The sequence below is a fragment of the Cherax quadricarinatus genome, chromosome 2 (assembly GCF_038502225.1).
Source record: "Cherax quadricarinatus isolate ZL_2023a chromosome 2, ASM3850222v1, whole genome shotgun sequence".
Taxonomy (NCBI): Eukaryota; Metazoa; Arthropoda; class Malacostraca; order Decapoda; family Parastacidae; genus Cherax; species Cherax quadricarinatus.
In genome coordinates, this window is record NC_091293.1 from 68,830,348 (window position 1) to 68,847,279 (window position 16,932).

At 43.1% G+C, this 16,932-nt stretch overlaps 1 protein-coding gene across 2 annotated transcripts in view; it reads left to right on the forward strand.

The window, feature by feature from the left end:
- The window catches only part of LOC128697178 (uncharacterized), a 179,478-nt gene that overhangs the window by 63,412 nt on the left and 99,134 nt on the right, over positions 1–16,932 (forward strand). The window contains exon 3 of one of the 2 annotated variants that reach the window (XM_053788755.2): positions 11,447–11,461. The exons of the other annotated variant lie outside the window; for it this stretch is intronic. Coding sequence (XP_053644730.2) covers positions 11,447–11,461 — 15 coding nt within the window. The remainder of the gene's footprint in view (positions 1–11,446; positions 11,462–16,932) is intronic. 2 annotated transcript variants of the gene reach the window in all.

The window sequence follows — 16,932 nt, forward strand, 5'->3', positions numbered from 1 at the left end:
GCAGCAACAGCTGACGGTGGTGTAGCAGCAGCTGACCGTGGTGTAGCAGCAGCTGACCGTGGTGCAGCAGCAGCTGACCATGGTGCAGCAGCAGCTGACCGTGGTGCAACAACAGCTGACTGTGGTTCAGCAACAGCTGACTGTGGTTCAGCAGCAGCTGACCGTTGTGCAGCAACAGCCGACTGTGGTGCAGTAACAGTTGACGATGGTGCAGCAGCAGCTGACCGTGGTACGATAGTACATATTTCTCACTTTTTACCACAGGGTTGGCACTAGAAGCTTTCTTTGGGCCCATGGTGGCTTATTTAGCAGTTACAAGCACTATAAACAATGGAATAATACAAAATGTATCGAATGTATGCATGCAGCCGGCCACCCTGGCTTGTAAACAGTGACGGCAGGGCTGGATGGACAGGTTCGGGATGAGTCATGTTGTTCAGAAACAGCTGATGGTGGTGCAGCAGCAGCTGACTTTGGTGCAGCAGCAGCTGACCGTGGTTCAGCAACAGTTGACTGTGGTGCAGCAACATCTGACGGTGGTGCAGCAGCAGCTGACCGTGGTGCAGCAACAGCTGACCGTGGTGCAGCAACAGCTGACGGTGGTGCAGCAGCAGCTGACCGTGGTGCAGCAGCAGCTGACCGTGGTTCAGCACCAGCTGACCGTGGTGCAGCAGCAGCTGACCGTGGTGCAGCAGCAGCTGACCGTGGTGCAGCAGCAGCTGACCGTGGTTCAGCAGCAGCTGACCGTGGTTCAGCAACAGCTGACCGTGGTGCAGCAGCAGCTGACCGTAGTATGACAGTACGTATTTCCCACCCTTTTACATATGATCGCTTAAGAGATGGTATCTCTTGCTATCTGTTTTTCGTTTATCCACACCAATAACAGTCTCTCAACATTTTCGAGTACTTGTGATCTCTGTTTCGAAAACAAACTTGCACCTTTTGCAAGAACAGCTTTCTTGATTGCCATTTTGTTGGCCACAATAGTAGCGATGGTTGATTGGGGTTTGGTATGCAACCTGGCCAGCTCTGAGACACGCACTCCACTTTCGTACTTGGCAATTATCTCTTTCATTTCCATAATAATTTTCACCTTTGTTACTGCACGGTTGGCACTAGAAGCTTTCTTGGGGCCCATGGTGACTTATTTTGCAGGTACAATCACTAAAAACGCTGTGATAATATGAAATGTACCGATTGTATGCGTGGGTGCGACTGCACTGGCTGGCTTGTAAACACTGGCACCCACGGGGCAGCTGAGGCACACTCAGGCCACACGTGGGCTGCATCTCGGACAAATTGCGTGAGGTGAGTGTTTTAGCGTGAAGCAAGGCAAAATTTTTGCGTTAAAATGCATCGTATGGTGGATTTAACGTAAGGTGATACCATCATAAGGTGGGGGTCCACTGTATATACACACTCCTCTGGGTTTTCTTTATTCTCTTGCTAGTCCTTGTTCTTGTTTATTTCCACTTATCTCCATGGGGAAGTGGAACAAAATTCTTCCTCTGTAAGCCATGTGTGTTGTAGGAGGCTACTAAAATTCCGGTAGCAATGGGCTAGTAACCCCTTCTTTTGTATACATTACTGAAATTAAAAAGAGAAACTTTTGTTTTTTCTTTTTTAGGCCACCCTGCTTCAGTGGGATACGGCCAGTTTGTTGAAAGAAGAAGAATGACAAAAAAAAAAAATCACAATGTGAAGAGTAACTTATAAATCATTCTTTCACTGAGAAACAAGGGCAGGAATACATACATAATGTATTTTCCTGGTTACTATTAGATATATTGTAAATATATATTGAGAGAAGCTAAAAAATATTCCAATAAACAGTTGTCACTTTGGAGGAATAGACATGCCTTGAATCCATGATTTAACACACACGAGAGTTGATATTCTTATTGTAGCTGCCACATCCTGGTATATAATGTGTCTGGTGTGTGCTCATTCACCAGTTTGCAGCACATCCGTCCTACAGAGGCTAAATTTATAGATACTTCATAATTTTTAATGAAAGTAAAAAAAAAAAAGTACACCTACCATCCGACTTATGACCAAGCTTGGTTCCGACCAACCAGTCGTAAGTCGAAATGGACGTAAGTCAAACCTTTGAAAGTTGCCGACATATTGGGAAAGGCATAATGTCAAAACTTTCCTATATAAACTACCTACATAATACTGTAATGTAATGTACAATCATTATTTCATTCTTTTTACCATAATTTACTTCTATTCTTGTATTTTAATTATTTATGTACTGTATATAATGTATACATGGTAGTGATATGTATTGTAAATTTTACATCGCATACAGTATCATATGTTACTATTATCTTTATGTATTGTCGACACAGTGGAATGGGAGAATACCACTGGTAGTGTCATCCTGGCAGAACGTTGTGTAACCTATTCCCTAAGTAAAGAGAAACAACTCTGGAACGTGTGTAATACCTATCCGGCTGGCTGGCTGGGTGGCCAGGTCTGTGGGTGGCTGGCTGGATGGGTGGGTGGCTGGATGGGTGGGTGGGTGGCTGGATGGGTGGGTGGGTAGTTGGCTGACTGGCTGACCGAAAGTGGCTGTCTCTCTCTCTCTCTCTCTCTCTCTCTCTCTCACTGGTACACGTAAGTCAAGTTATCATACATATTATAAATTACCTAGGATAACCCAAAAAATCCAGACAAAGTGCTATACAGTGGATCTGTGCTCCAGTGCCCTAAATTAATACAGTGGTCCCTCGTTCGTAATTAATCCGTTCCTGGAGCCGTTACTATAAACGAAATTTACAATTTACGAATCAATTTTCCCCATAAGAAATAATGTAAATACAATTAATCCGTTCCTGACACCCAGAAGTATTAAAACAAAAAAAAATTTAACATGAAATATGCATGTAGTACATAAACAATGCAATGGGAAATGATGAATGAAACATTAACAGCATAACACTTACCTTTATTGGAGATTCTTCTTAGTGTATGGGAGACTGGAGGAGGAGAGAGAGTGGATTGTTTATAGTTTGGAAGGGAAATCCCCTTCCATCAACATCTCAGGTACCATTTGCTTCTCTGGGGTTGCTTCTCTTCTCTGTTTCTTAATGCCACTAGGACCACCTTGAGAGTCACTGGAGTCCTGTCTCACAAAATAGCTGTGGAGAGAGCTCTGTTTCTGGCGTCTCTTTAACACTTCCATAAAATGGCCCAAGACTTTGTCACTGTACATGTTGCCAACCTGGCTTGCAACAACCTTGTTAGGGTGATGTTTCTCCATAAAGCTTTCCATCTTACCCCACATAGTAAAAATCTCTTTAATTTCTGAAGAAGGCACCTTCCATCTCTCTTCCTCCTCCTCTGCAGCAAGATTCTGAGCTGCGATGTGTTGCTCTTCCTGCTGAAGCTCTTGCAGCTCCTCAGTGGTGAGCTCTTCATTGTGGTCTTCCACCAATTCTTCCACATCCTCCAAACTCACATCCAACCCCATGGAACTCCCCAGTGCCACAATTGATTTTACAACAGACATAGGCTCATTAGGGTCAGTCCCAAATTCTTCAAAATCCCTCTTGTCGACACAATCTGGCCACAATTATCTCCAGGCAGAGTTTAAAGTCCTGGTAGTCACTCCCTCCCAAGCCATACCTATAAGGGTTATGCAGTGGAGGATGCTGAAGTGTTCTCTCCAAAATTCCCTTAGGGTCAAGTGAGTGTCTGTGGTCACAGTCAAGCACCTGTGAAACATTGCTTTTGTGTAGAGTTTTTTAAAGTTTGCAATAACCTGCTGGTCCATGGGTTGGAGGAGAGGAGTGGTATTCGGGGGCAAGAACTTTACTGTGATGAACCCAAACTCCTCGAAAATTAGGTCATCCAAGTTTGGAGGATGAGCAGGTGCATTGTCCATTACTAGCAGGCACTTGAGATCCAATTTCTTTTCCAGGAGATACTCCTTCACATTAGGGCCAAACACTTCATTGAACCACTCGACGAAAATTTCCCTCGTGACCTATGCCTTACTATTAGATTTCCAAAACACACGCAATTTACTCTTCATAACATTGTTTTTCCTGAACACTCTGGGATTTTCAGAATGGTACACTAGTAATGGCTTCACTTTGAAATCCCCACTAACATTAGCATAGAACATTAGCATCAGCCTGTCTTTCATAGGCTTGTGTCCTGGCATTGCCTTTTCCTCTTGTGTAATGAAGGTCCTCTTTGGCATTTTCTTCCAAAAGAGGCCTGTTTCGTCACAATTGAACACTTGTTCAGGTTTCAGTCCTTCAGCCTCTGTGTACTCCTGGAATTCATGCACATATTTTTCAGCCGCCTTGTGGTCCGAACTGGCAGCCTCACCATGCCTTACCACACTGTGTATGCCAGTACGGTTCTTATATCTCTCAAACCAGCCTTTGCTGGCCTTAAATTCACTCACTTCACCACTATTTGCAGGCAGTTTCTTTACCAAATCTTCATGCAACTGCCTAGCCTTTTCACAAATAAACGAAGTCATAAGAGTATCTCCTGCTAATTGTTTCTCATTTATCCACACCAATAATAACTTCTCAACCTCTTCCAGTACTGGTGATCTCATTTTTGTCAGCATAGTTACTCCCTTTGCAACAACAGCATCCTTTATTTCATTTTTCTTGGCCACTATGGAACATAAGGTTGTGTAGGGTTTCTTATACATCCTGGACAGTTCGGCCACACTTGTACCACTTTCATATTGTTCAATGATGGTTTTCTTAAATTCAGTCGTATTTCTCACCTTTACCACAGGCTTGGCACTAGGAGCTTTCTTTGGAGCCATGGTAGCTTATTTAGTACTTGCAAGCACTAAAATAAATGGAATATTATGAAATATTTCACTGGAGCATGTGAGGGGACCTTTGCTCACTGGTAAACAATGCCAGACTGGCTGCCGCCCTGGCTCACGCCGTGGGTACGCGTCCCGGACGAACTACGACTCGCGAGTCAACCTATGAAAAGCGAGTCCATGTTTATACAAAAATACCTCTATGATTGGTGAATTTTACGATTGCTGGGAACTACGAAAAGCGGGGGACCACTGTATTAATAATCATTATTATTACAATAATACATATGTACTAATATTAATATTATTATTATTAAGCTATAATATAATAATCATGTCCACTCATTACTTACCTTAAAATATCTGTAGTTTTAATGTAGAGTGAGAGGTGAGTAAACAAGATTAAATGAATAAATGAGAGAGAGAATGAGAATGTAGAATGTTCACGAGTTATGTAAACAAACGTTGTTGTTGTTGTTGTTACCAGCCCGGACAGGAACGATTCCTGTTCACTGTCAAGCCGACCAGAAAAACATCTCATATTTGTTAATTTATATGTTATGTAGCATGTTTGTTATATAATTTTGAAAAAAATCATAGATGGAAGAAGCAAAATGTCTATTTTAACGTTTTATGCACATTTAATGCACCTCAGTGATTATTATTGCTATTTTCATTATTAATATGGCATCTTCAAGACCAAGTACACTCTTAATGAGTGGCTCTGAGACAGACAAGCAAAGACAGACACACAGGTAGACAGAAAGACAGACACACAGGTAGACAGACAGACACACAGGTAGACATAAAGCCACACACAGGTAGACATAAAGCCAGACACAGGTAGACATAAAGACAGATACAGGTAGACAGAAAGACGGACACAGGTAGACATAAAGACACACAGGTAGACAGAAACAGATACACAGGTAGACAGAAAGACAGACACATAGTAGACAGATAAACAGACACACAGAGATACAGACAGATATACAGGCAGACAGATACAGACAGGTTTATGTGCAACAGTGAAAACAAATAGAGAGTTCGAGAGTAAGAGCCTTTCTTGCCACAATCTCCAGTGCAAGATTCAGACTTCATCTTAGGGGCCATGGTGAAATTTACTGTCCAGTTAGTACAGTTAATACAGTATGATGCTGCTGATAGGGCAGGGTTACTCAAACTGATGCTGCCTGCATGACACATTGCCGCCGTGAGTATTGTCAAATATTGTACAGCGGTGTGCATCAGCCAGCCCAGCCCAGCTGCCAGATGCACGGTCGTAAGTCGAGTGGACGTATGTCAAGCAGGTCGTAAGTCGGATGGTAGGTGTATATCTTCAGACTATGCTTAGACTGAAATATTTTTTATTCAAGGTTACTCTACATCACTGCAACAGGAAAAATGTCAGCAAATAAAGCTAGTAATTTACTCTTAAAATCTTCGAGAAATAAATAGCAGTGAATAAGTATGAAGCATGATCTTTTAGTGTTGTAGAATGGAACAAGCTGGAAGCAGTGATGTCATATTTGAGATCAGTTTGTTGGGTGAATATTATTCAGTGAATAAGAAGTTAAGAAATTAGATGATGGTGTGATGGTGCAAAAGTGTAACTGAGCAGAGGATGGACTGTTAAAAGGGTTTGCTCATTGAGACAATAGAATAAAATAGTTTGGCCAAGTGCACGAACAGATGGTATAGTAGGGAACCTCCCAGGAAGATTTGGAAGGAGGCACATACGACCATGTTAGTGGAAGAAAGTGTATTGATTGATTTTTTTTTGGGGGGGGAGGGGCATTTGATGTGCTGTTGGAGTGTGAGCAAGGTAACCAAGGTAATATTTATAAAAAGATACAGAGGAATGGGTTAGTAGAACTTGAGTTTCGAAGATGGGAGGTACAGTGGCAAGTTCATGTGAATTGTGATGTCATGCACTTCTGGAAAGTCAGCCAGTCAGTGATGGAGAAGTTGCTGAGGTTGATGGATGAATTTGGAATGATATGTAAAAAGAAGGAAATTAAAAGTGATCATAGGAAAGAGCAAGGTGATTGAGGATAACAAAAAATTCAGGTAATGAAAGATTGGATATCAGATTGGAGGGAGAGAGTAGGTGGAAGTGAATGTGTTCAGATATTAGGGAATGGACTTGTCAACAGATGGATCTATGAAAGACGAGGTGAACCATAGAATTGATGAGAGGAAGGCGAGTGGTGCACTGAGGAGTCTTTGGAGACAAAGAACACTATCCATGGAATCAAAGAGGGGAACATATGAGAATATAGTGGTACCAATGCTCTTATGTGGGTATGATCATGGGTGGTGAATATTGCAACGAGGAGAAGGCTGGAAGAATTTGTAGCTTGGAGATTAGAAGAAGGTGTGGTGTTTCTAAAAGTATTATCCAGAGGACTGGGGAGGGGTTGTTGAGATGGTTTGGACATTTAGAGAGGAAGGAACAAAACAGAATGACTTGGAGGGTGTAAAAATCTGTAGTACAGGGAAGGTGGGGTAGAGGTTGTCCTAGGAAAGGTTGGAGGGAGGGATACAGGTTTTGTGTGTGAGGGGCTTAGACTTACACAAGCATATGTGAGCTTGTTAGATAGGAATGAGTGGGGACAAGGGTTTTTTACGACTTGACGTGCTGTTGGAGTGTAAGTAAAATAACATTTATGAAGGGATTCAGGGAAACTGGTTAGCTGGACTTGAGTGCTGAAGGTGGGAAGTACAGTGCCTGCATTCTGAAGGAGGGGTGGGGATACGTTGTAGTTTTGTTTTTTGTTTTTTTAATAAAAAAAAAGGCATTTCATGCTGGATGGACGGGAATGTTCATAGTTTGGAGGGATATTTGAACTGTAATATAAGCATGCCTCCGTTAAGACGGCGAGAGTGAATGATGGTGAAAGTCTTTCTTCTTTTTCAGATCACCCTACCTGATTTATAATTACAGTGGTCCCTTGAGTTAATATATGTGCCAATACCCCCTTCCTGGAGAAAATTTCTCCACAAGGGTGGTGGTACAGTGTGAGGGTGGTGGTACAGTGTAAGGGTGGTGGTACAGTGAGGGGTGGTGGTACAGTGAGGGGTATTGGTACAGTGTGAGGGGGTGGTACAGTGAGGGTGGTGATACAGTGAGGGGTGGTAGTACAGTGCGAGGGTGATGGTACAGTGTGAGGGTGGTGGTACAGTGTGAGGGTGGTGGTACAGTGTGAGGGTGATGGTACAGTAAGGGTGGTGGTACAGTGTGAGGATGGTTGTACAGTGTGAGGGTGGTGGTACAGTGTGAGGGGTGGTACAATGTGAGGGTGGTAGTACAGTGTGAGGGGTAGTGCTACAATGTGAGGGTGGTGGTACAGTGTGAGGGGTGGTTGAACAGTGTGAGGGAGGTGGTACAGTGTGAGGGGTGGTTGAACAGTGTGAGGGAGGTGGTACAGTGTGAGGGTGGTAGCATAATGGGGGTGGTGGTAGAGTGAGGGTGGTGGTACAGTGTGAGGGTGGTGGTGCAGTGAGGGTGGTGGTACAGTATGGGTGGTGGTACAGTGTGAGGGTGGTAGCATAGTGAGGGTAGTGGTACAGTGAGGGTGGTGGTGCAGTAAGGGTGGTGGTATAGTGAGGTTGGTGGTACAGTGTGAGGGTGGTAGTATAGTGTGAGGGTGGTGGTACAATGTGAGTGGTGGTGGTACAGTGTGAGGGGTGGTGGTACAGTGTGAGGGTAGTGGTGCAATGTGAGGGTGGTGGTACAGTGTGAGGGTGGTGGTACAATGTGAGGCTGGTGATACTATGTGAGGGTAGTGGTTCAGTGTGAGGGTGGTGGTACACTGTGAGGGTGATGGTGCAGTAAGGGTGGTGGTACAATGTGAGGGTGGTGGTACAGTGAGGGTGGTAGTACAGTGAGGGTGGTGGTACAGTTTGAGGGTGGTGGTACAATGTGAGGGTGGTGGTACAGTGAGGGTATTGGTACAGTGTGAGGGTAGTGGTACAGTGTGAAGATGGTTGTGCAGTGTGAGGGTGGTGGTACAGTGTGAGGGGTGGTTGTACAGTGTGAGGGAGGTGGTACAGTAAGGGTGGTGGTACAGTGTGAGGGTGGTAGCATAGTGAGGGTGGTGGTACAGTGTGAGGGTGGTGGTAGTGTTAGGGTGGTGGTGCAGTGAGGGTGGTGGTACAGTGTGAGGGTGGTAGCATAGTGAGGGTGGTGGTACAGTGTGAGGGTGGTGGTACAGTAAGGGTGATGGTACAGTAAGGGTGGTGGTACAGTAAGGGTGGTGGTACAGTAAGGGTGGTGGTACAGTAAGGGTGGTGGTACAGTAAGGGTGATGGTACAGTAAGGGTGGTGGTACAGTAAGGGTGATGGTACAGTAAGGGTGGTGGTACAGTAAGGGTGATGGTACAGTAAGGGTGATGGTACAGTGTGAGGGTGGTGGTACAGTAATGGTGGTGGTACAGTAAGGGTGATGGTACAGTAAGGGTGGTGGTACAGTGAGGGTGGTGGTACAGTAAGGGTGGTGGTACAGTAAGGGTGGTGGTACAGTGTAAGGGTGGTGGTACAGTGTGAGGGTGGTGGTACAGTGTGAGGGTGGTGGTACAGTAAGGGTGGTGGTACAGTGTGAGGGTGGTGGTACAGATAGGGTGGTGGTACAGGAAGGTGGTGGTCACAACAGTGATGTAGTACAGTGGAACCCCAGTTTTCATCCTTAATCTTTTCCAGAAGGTCGGTCCAAATCCAAAATGGACGAAAACTGAAGTAATATTTCCCATAAGAAGTAATGTAAAGCCAATTAATCCATCTACACACTCAAAAATGTTAAAAAAAAAATACATTTTTTAGAGAATAACTATAGGTTTACATACAGAATACAATGAGAAATAAAAATAAAGCACTAATTTTAATGGATAAATGAACATTTAAATCACTTTTTTCTGTATTGAAGACTCTTGTTGGCATATTCTTTACGAGATTGTCATGCAACTGCCTTGCCTTTTTGCAAATTATTGCCTCCACAACAGTATCTCCTGCTAACTGTTTGTCGTTGATCCACACCAACAGCAACTTCTCAACATCTTCGATTGTTTGCCATCACTACCACCATCACAACCACTACCACCCTCTACCACCATCACTACCACCATCACTGCCACCCTCTACCACCATCACAATAACAACCACCCTCTACCACCATCACAATAACAACCACCCTCTACCACCATCACAATAACAACCACCCTCTACCACCATCACAATAACAACCACCCTCTACCACTCTCACTACCACCCTTTACCACCATCACTACCACCCTCTACCACCACCATAACCACTACCACCCTCTACCACCATCACAACCACAACTACTCTCTACCACCATCACTACCACCCTCTACCAACATCACAACCACTACCACCCTCTACCAACATCACAACCACTACCACCTTCTACCACCATCACTATCACCCTCTACCACCAATGTTTCGGATGAATGTGCAGAGTATTGCTCACTGAACAAGTGACAGAGGCAGACTGAGTTACATACGTGTGAGGGGGCCACATCCCAGGTGGGTGGACACTTCTGATACAGACGATTTCCAAGTGGAGGTATGAAACCTGGGGTAAAATTTCACCCAAAAAATTGGTCGAAATCCAAATTTTACGATATCCGCACCGGATGAAATCCAGGGTTCCACTGTAGTACTTATACATGTATCTTCCTAATTTAGTGTATTATTTTTGTTGTTTTCTGCTTCAACTTTATGCATGTGACTGAAGCTTCTTCTTTTTTTTTTTTTTTTTTTTTTTTTTTTTTTTTTTTTTTTATTTTTTTTTGTTTTTTTTTTTTTGTTTGTTTTTGTAATAGATTTAGAGATGTTTGTTTTGGCATTGTTTTCTTGGAGTGTCTGTGTAAGTAGTTGTGTTGGTGACAGTTTCCTTTTGTCTTATACAAGACACATGCCAAATCAAGCTTTTATTAGCACAGCGGTTCAATTGTTTCCCAAGACTTGTCCCAATATAAACTTGTTGGACAGTGTCTCTTTACTGTTGTTGGTAAAGAGTTATTTGTGTACAGCTGCCTTACAGTACTGGACAATAGAATTAAAGACTGCTACTTCATTATAATATTTTGTTATGGTTAATAGTGCAGTCCTGAGCTGTTATACTGACCACTGGGAATGATAAATTAGACACATGTGCAGCACTTGGGTATCTTTATTGTGGAAATGTTTTGCCACACACTGGCTTCATCAGTCCAATACAAAGAAGAATGGTGAGGATCAAAAAGAGTTTAAGGTAATAAGTCCCTAGTCTCTAGGGTTAGGTGATAAGTCCCTAGTCTCTAGGGACATATTACCTTAAACTCCTGATCTTCACCATTCTTCTTTGTATATGACTGATGAAGTCAGTGTGGTGAAACGTTTCCTCAATAAAAATACCCAAGTGTTGCACGTGTGTCTAATTTATCAACGTGTCGGTTCTCTGAGCCATTTATTTACAACCACTGAGAATGAGCAACCCAGTAGTTAGACCACTTCACCTTCTCATAGTTTACTGTCACCCATTCATTTGATTGCCAAAATTTGCATTTCATTATGCGTTTCTACAACCATTATGTCACATTCATTACACATTCTTTCATGTATGCACACATTGAAGGCCTCACCTTTACAGGTAAGTAAAAAAAATTGATTACATTTCACAAAGTTTTGATATGGAGGTCAGTATGTGTGTGTGTGCGCTCACGTGTGCGCGTGTACGTGCAGTGCGTGTTTGTGTGTGCATGCGTGTGTCTGTCTGTCCGTCTTTCCCTCTCTTTACCCATTTTTTCTGTCATCTCTCTCTCTACCTCTCATTTACCATACTCTCTTCCCTCTATCTTTTTCCTTTGTCTTTCCTTTAATCTCTTGCCCCCCTTTCCTTCTATCTTTTCTCTGTCTTTCCTTCTGTCTATCTCCCTCTGTGTCTTTCCCTCTCTCTCCCCCTCTCTCTCTCCCCCCCTCTCTCTCTCCCCCCTCTCTCTCTCCCCCCTCTCTCTCTCCCCCCTCTCTCTCTCCCCCCATCTCTCTCTCCCCCTCTCTCTCTCTCCCCCCCCTCTCTCTCCCCCCCCTCTCTCTCTCCCCCCTCTCTGTCTCTCTCTGTCTTCTCCATTTTTTCCTCTTTCACTTTTGTCATTCCTTCTCTCTCCCCCTATATCCATTTCCTTCTAGCTTCTGTCTTTCCTTCACTCTCGTTCTCAATCTTTTCCTCTATCTATTTCCCTCTATCATTCCTTCTATCCTTTCCCCTATCTTTTCCTTCTTTTTCTCTCTGTCTTTCCTTCCATCTTTTCCTCTATCTTCTATCTTTCCTTTCTCATTGTATATAATCCCACCTCTGAGTGTATATTATAGTCCCATCTCTGAGTGTATATTGTCTGGTACTTGTGGTTATTTGTGCTCTTAGATTAATATGCAGTGCCTGTGCTTTTGGAATATGATGAGTTAATGCCTTTGGATCAAATGGGTGCCTTGTTGCTTTTAAAGGGCTCATGATCCAATAAATTAAGTCAGCTTCCACTTTTTCAGATCAAATCTCACCACTCCACTTCCCCAGGCACTGTATGACTCCTGGGTCTAGTGTTTCTTCATGAGCATTATAATAATAATACAATAATTTAAATGAAATGTGTTGTACACATTTGTAGCCTTTTAGTCCTCAGGTGTAAGTTTTATGAAATCATCTTTATCTTGAAAATTTAGTATTGATGCTCATTTTGCCGAGTTCTTCAGCAGCGATTCCTGTCATTTGCTTCATGTTTATCGCACACATTAAGAATATAACCAGAAAAAACTGCAGATGGCATAGCAGCCCTAGCAAGACAGGTACTACATGCACTTTCTTATTTTCATTCATTTATCTGCAACTTATTTCCTGCTAGGAGGACCCTGGAAGCCCACCTTAAATATATCATGCCTTGTTCACACCAAGTCTCACCTCTGCAATCACAGCCAGGGGTCTTTCACAGGCCTTGTACTCAGTGTGGAACCATCTTCATTATTGCTTGTTTAGGTAATCTGCTTATGGTCTATGTTAGCTGGGAACTTGGTGAAGCTTTAAGCTTCAGTTGTCATGCTTGTGTTGTAGCATTTACACCTCACTCCTTGTCTGTAGGCTATTCCTTGGCTAGTGTCCAAGTTTTCCAGGCCCTTGTACTGCTTGTAGGCTGTATTTTCAACTTTCTGCTATCTACATCCTGGTTCAAGATGCCTATTTTCTCTGTTTGTCCCACTTGCCTTGTAATGGCCCTATGATCTATTCTGTCTCATCTACACCCTGCCAGGCTAGTTTGTCATTGTGTCATGGGGTCTTGTGTGATGTGGGCCCCTGTCTGTTGGCACCCCATCATGTGTTGTAGGTCTCAGATAACTGTCTGTGCTCATCAGGAGGATGAGAGTTCTGTCTTCTGTGGTCTCCAGGGGACCTTAGGGATGCTCTGCCTTTCAACTGGTCCTCTGTGGCCTGGATTTGTACCTTGCTTGGCACCTGGGACCTATAAGTGTCCCAGCTCCTTTTGTGGGACATCTGACCACCCATACCTTTAACCCTTTGAGGGTTTTCGTCGTACTAGTACGTCTTACGCGTAGGGGTTTTTGACGTACTAGTACTCATAAATTCTAGCGGCCTCAAATCTAGTGGGAGAAAGCTGGTAGGCCTTTATATGAAAGAATGGGTCTATGTGGTCAGTGTGCACAGTCTAAAAAAAATCCTGCAGCACACAGTGCATAATGAGAAAAAAAAACTTTGACCATTTTTTTTTTAATAAATCAGCGACTTTGCAGTGTATTTTCGTATGGTATTTATTGTTGTATTCTAGTTTTCTTGGTCTCATTTTATAGAATGGAAGACATATTACAGAAATTGAGATGATTTTGACTGGTTTTACAAAGAAAGGTGCCTTGAAATTGAGCTCAAAGTAGCAGAAATGTTCGATTTTTACCAAACTTCAAAAGTAAACAAATTGTGCCAAGCGTGCAATACACGTCAACTGGTGAGTCTAATATTCTTTCACAAGTGCACCAATAATATTTATACCATTTTTTACACTAATGCAGTAGTCTGCATGAGAGTAAATCTTATATTTTTTGTGAAAATAAAAATTCAAACTGGAAAGCAAAAGAATATAAGAGGGGCCTTGAGACGTGACTAATGACTAGAGGAAATGTCATTTTAGTGCCAGGAATGTCTTTCTTGTTTATTCTGGACCCTATTCGGAAATTGGCATCTTTTGAAATTTGTGTGAAATTGGCAAAATTGCTAAATTCTGACCACTGTACTGGATAGTTGTATTTCATAAATGAGTGGTTTCTTGCACCCTTTCGATAGAAAAAATGGAGTTCTAGCGGAATATTCATGTTTTTTGTCAACTAGTACAGTGAAATTGGCCGAAAATGGGGCTCAAAGTGGGCAAAATCGCCGATGCGTAAACTTCGCCGAGACCGCTAACTTTGCGAGAGCATAATTCCGTACGTTTTCTATCAAATTCCAAACTTTTGGTGTCTTTATGATCGGGAAAAGATTCTCTATCTTTTCATAAGAGAAAATAATTTTTTTTTTTTTTAAATTTGGCCGACCCTGAGAACGAGTTTCGGAGAGGGCCTGTCGACCCTCAAAGGGTTAAGGCCCTGCTACTGTTCCTTATCCCCATTTTCAGTTTTGACAGGGGTCTCCTCTCTGTATGCCTTGTCTGTTTTTGGGCTCTGGTCCTTCCAAGGCCCTTGCCTGGTATCCCCTCACTTGTTGCTGGTAGTCAGGCTACTGAACTGCAAGGTGGCCCAGCTACCTCTGTGATCTTTGAATGTTGCCTGGATGTCCTCACCCTACATCTGTGCTAAGTTCTGTCTTGCACTAGGACTGCGGAGGGATCCTTGGTTTACCACACCTTCGTTTTTTTTTTTTCTGTTGTAGGGTCTTCCTACTGCACTTCCAGATATTGCTGTCATTTGGTTTAGGTCTCTTTTTGCCTTGAGCAAATGCTTTTCGCTCCTCAGAATCCTGGGTTAGTACTTGCTCTTGTTTCTATATTTGACAGCATTGTTTCTCTAGGCTTGGGAAATTTGATGCAAGACTTCCTTACACCAATCCTTCATGAATGCCCAATGTGATTTTTGTCCTACTTGTAGGTAGGCACTTGTTGTCCCATGTCACCATCTGGCTGGCTATTCACTTTGGTCCCTGGACTCTCCAGTCCTGGCACTTTGTCAGAGTGGCTTCCTCATCCTCGGCTCTCACCTGACTTTATGGTGGCACGTTATCCTTATCTCCCAGGCCTGGGACCTGTTGGTCATGGCTTGCGATACATGCCTGTCTTAGGGCGATGCAGACTGCATGTCCTTGGTGGCTTGTGTGTCCCAGTTGTCACTAGTCAATGTGTGGCAGCTGTCTAGCCAGTTGGTATGCGTGTCGTCCCTGCCAGCCTCCTGTGAGTGCACTACCGCTCTATAGCTACCTCCTCCATTCCAGGGTACTGGTGGTATGATTCCAGGTGGGCCTCCCGGGGCTCCCACAGCAGAAAACGTTTTAATTAGAAAAATACATTTCTGCATCGGGCCCTGGGGGGCCCACGGATTCACCGCCTTCCCCAGCTGTTGTCTATAAGATGCTGACTGTGGCTTGGGCCTTCACCAACCTTCCACCTGATGCCTGGCATAACAAGCAAACTGCCTAAGTGAGCGGTGGTAAAGGGGGCCTCTTACTGAGCTTAAGGCATGTGATGAACCCTGCTGGGGCCGGAGGTGAGTCATCGTGTGAATGAGGCATGACATTTCCAATGGGCACCCTGGGGCTTCCCCATGCAAAAATAAAAAGGCATTTTTTCAGTTAAAGCATTGATTTTTAAGCTTTTCAGAGTTTTTTAAGCATTTATAAATGTGGTTATCTTTATATTGACAGCATGTGGCTTCTTAAATTCGTTACACTTGATATTTGAGAAGCTTTCTTGTGTGTGTTGTGTTTTGGGTAAGAATTAAGCTAGAAAATTTACACATTTAGTACAATGATTGTACAGTGGATGTAGCTTTCAGATGGATACTGAATGTGAGGCTCTATTAAGAGTGTTGATAGTTTTGCTAGGTTTGATATCACACTATAATTGTTGGAAGGAGAGATCTCCCTCATTGCTGGTGTTACACTGTTGAAGGGATGTCCCTCATTGTGTAGTGGTGAACAATCTTTCACTCATTTTTGAAGAGGGGTGAACCAAGATATTTACTCTTTAGGTTTGCCCCAGATAGAAGAACTATCATATTTTTTCTCCATCATTCTTGTGCATTTCTTTCTTTAGGCAAAAGCACCATTGCCATATATCAAATGCTGTCAAAAAGTTCCTAAACTTCTGTGAAAAAAAATGTATAGGCTTATCTAATCACCTAGTTGAAATTGTTCCCCTCAAAGTACAGTAGATCACTGATTAACCCTTTGGCTGTTTCGGCCGTATATACAGTAGACCGTCATTTAGCACGAGTTTATTTGGCATGATTTGGGTATAGCACGATTGAAGAATTACGGCACAATTTTATGTAACACGTCGTAAAATGAATTTAACATGGTACAATTTGAGAGAAGGAAAAAAACTTCCCTTTTCCTCCAGCAGCCACCTTGTTGTGGATCAGCGGGGAAAACCTCCCGCCGTCCCCAGCCGCCACCCCACCATCCCAGCATTCGTACTCCATACGTGTCCAGTCCAACTTCTCTGCTGCAAGCTTGTGATTGTGAATTGTGTTTTGATCTTTTAATTACTATATCTTGTATCTCCCAAGCAATCATGACACCCAGTAGGCATACCAGTGTTGCTCAAAGTGGCAAGAAAAGGTGTAAACATTTAAGTCTTAGAACTGACAAAGGAAACAAAGATATTAGACAAGACATAACCTGTGGCCATAATGAAGTGTTACTTTGTACACACAAAAAAAAGGTAAACACAAGTTTGTGTGACTGACTGAATGACTAACTGACTGACTGGACTTACTGAATGATTTGACGAACTTACTGAATAACTTGACTTACTGAATGACTTGACTGACTTACTGAATGACTTGACTGACGTACTGAATGACTTGACTGACTTACTGAATGACTTGACTGACTCACTAAATGACATGACTGAC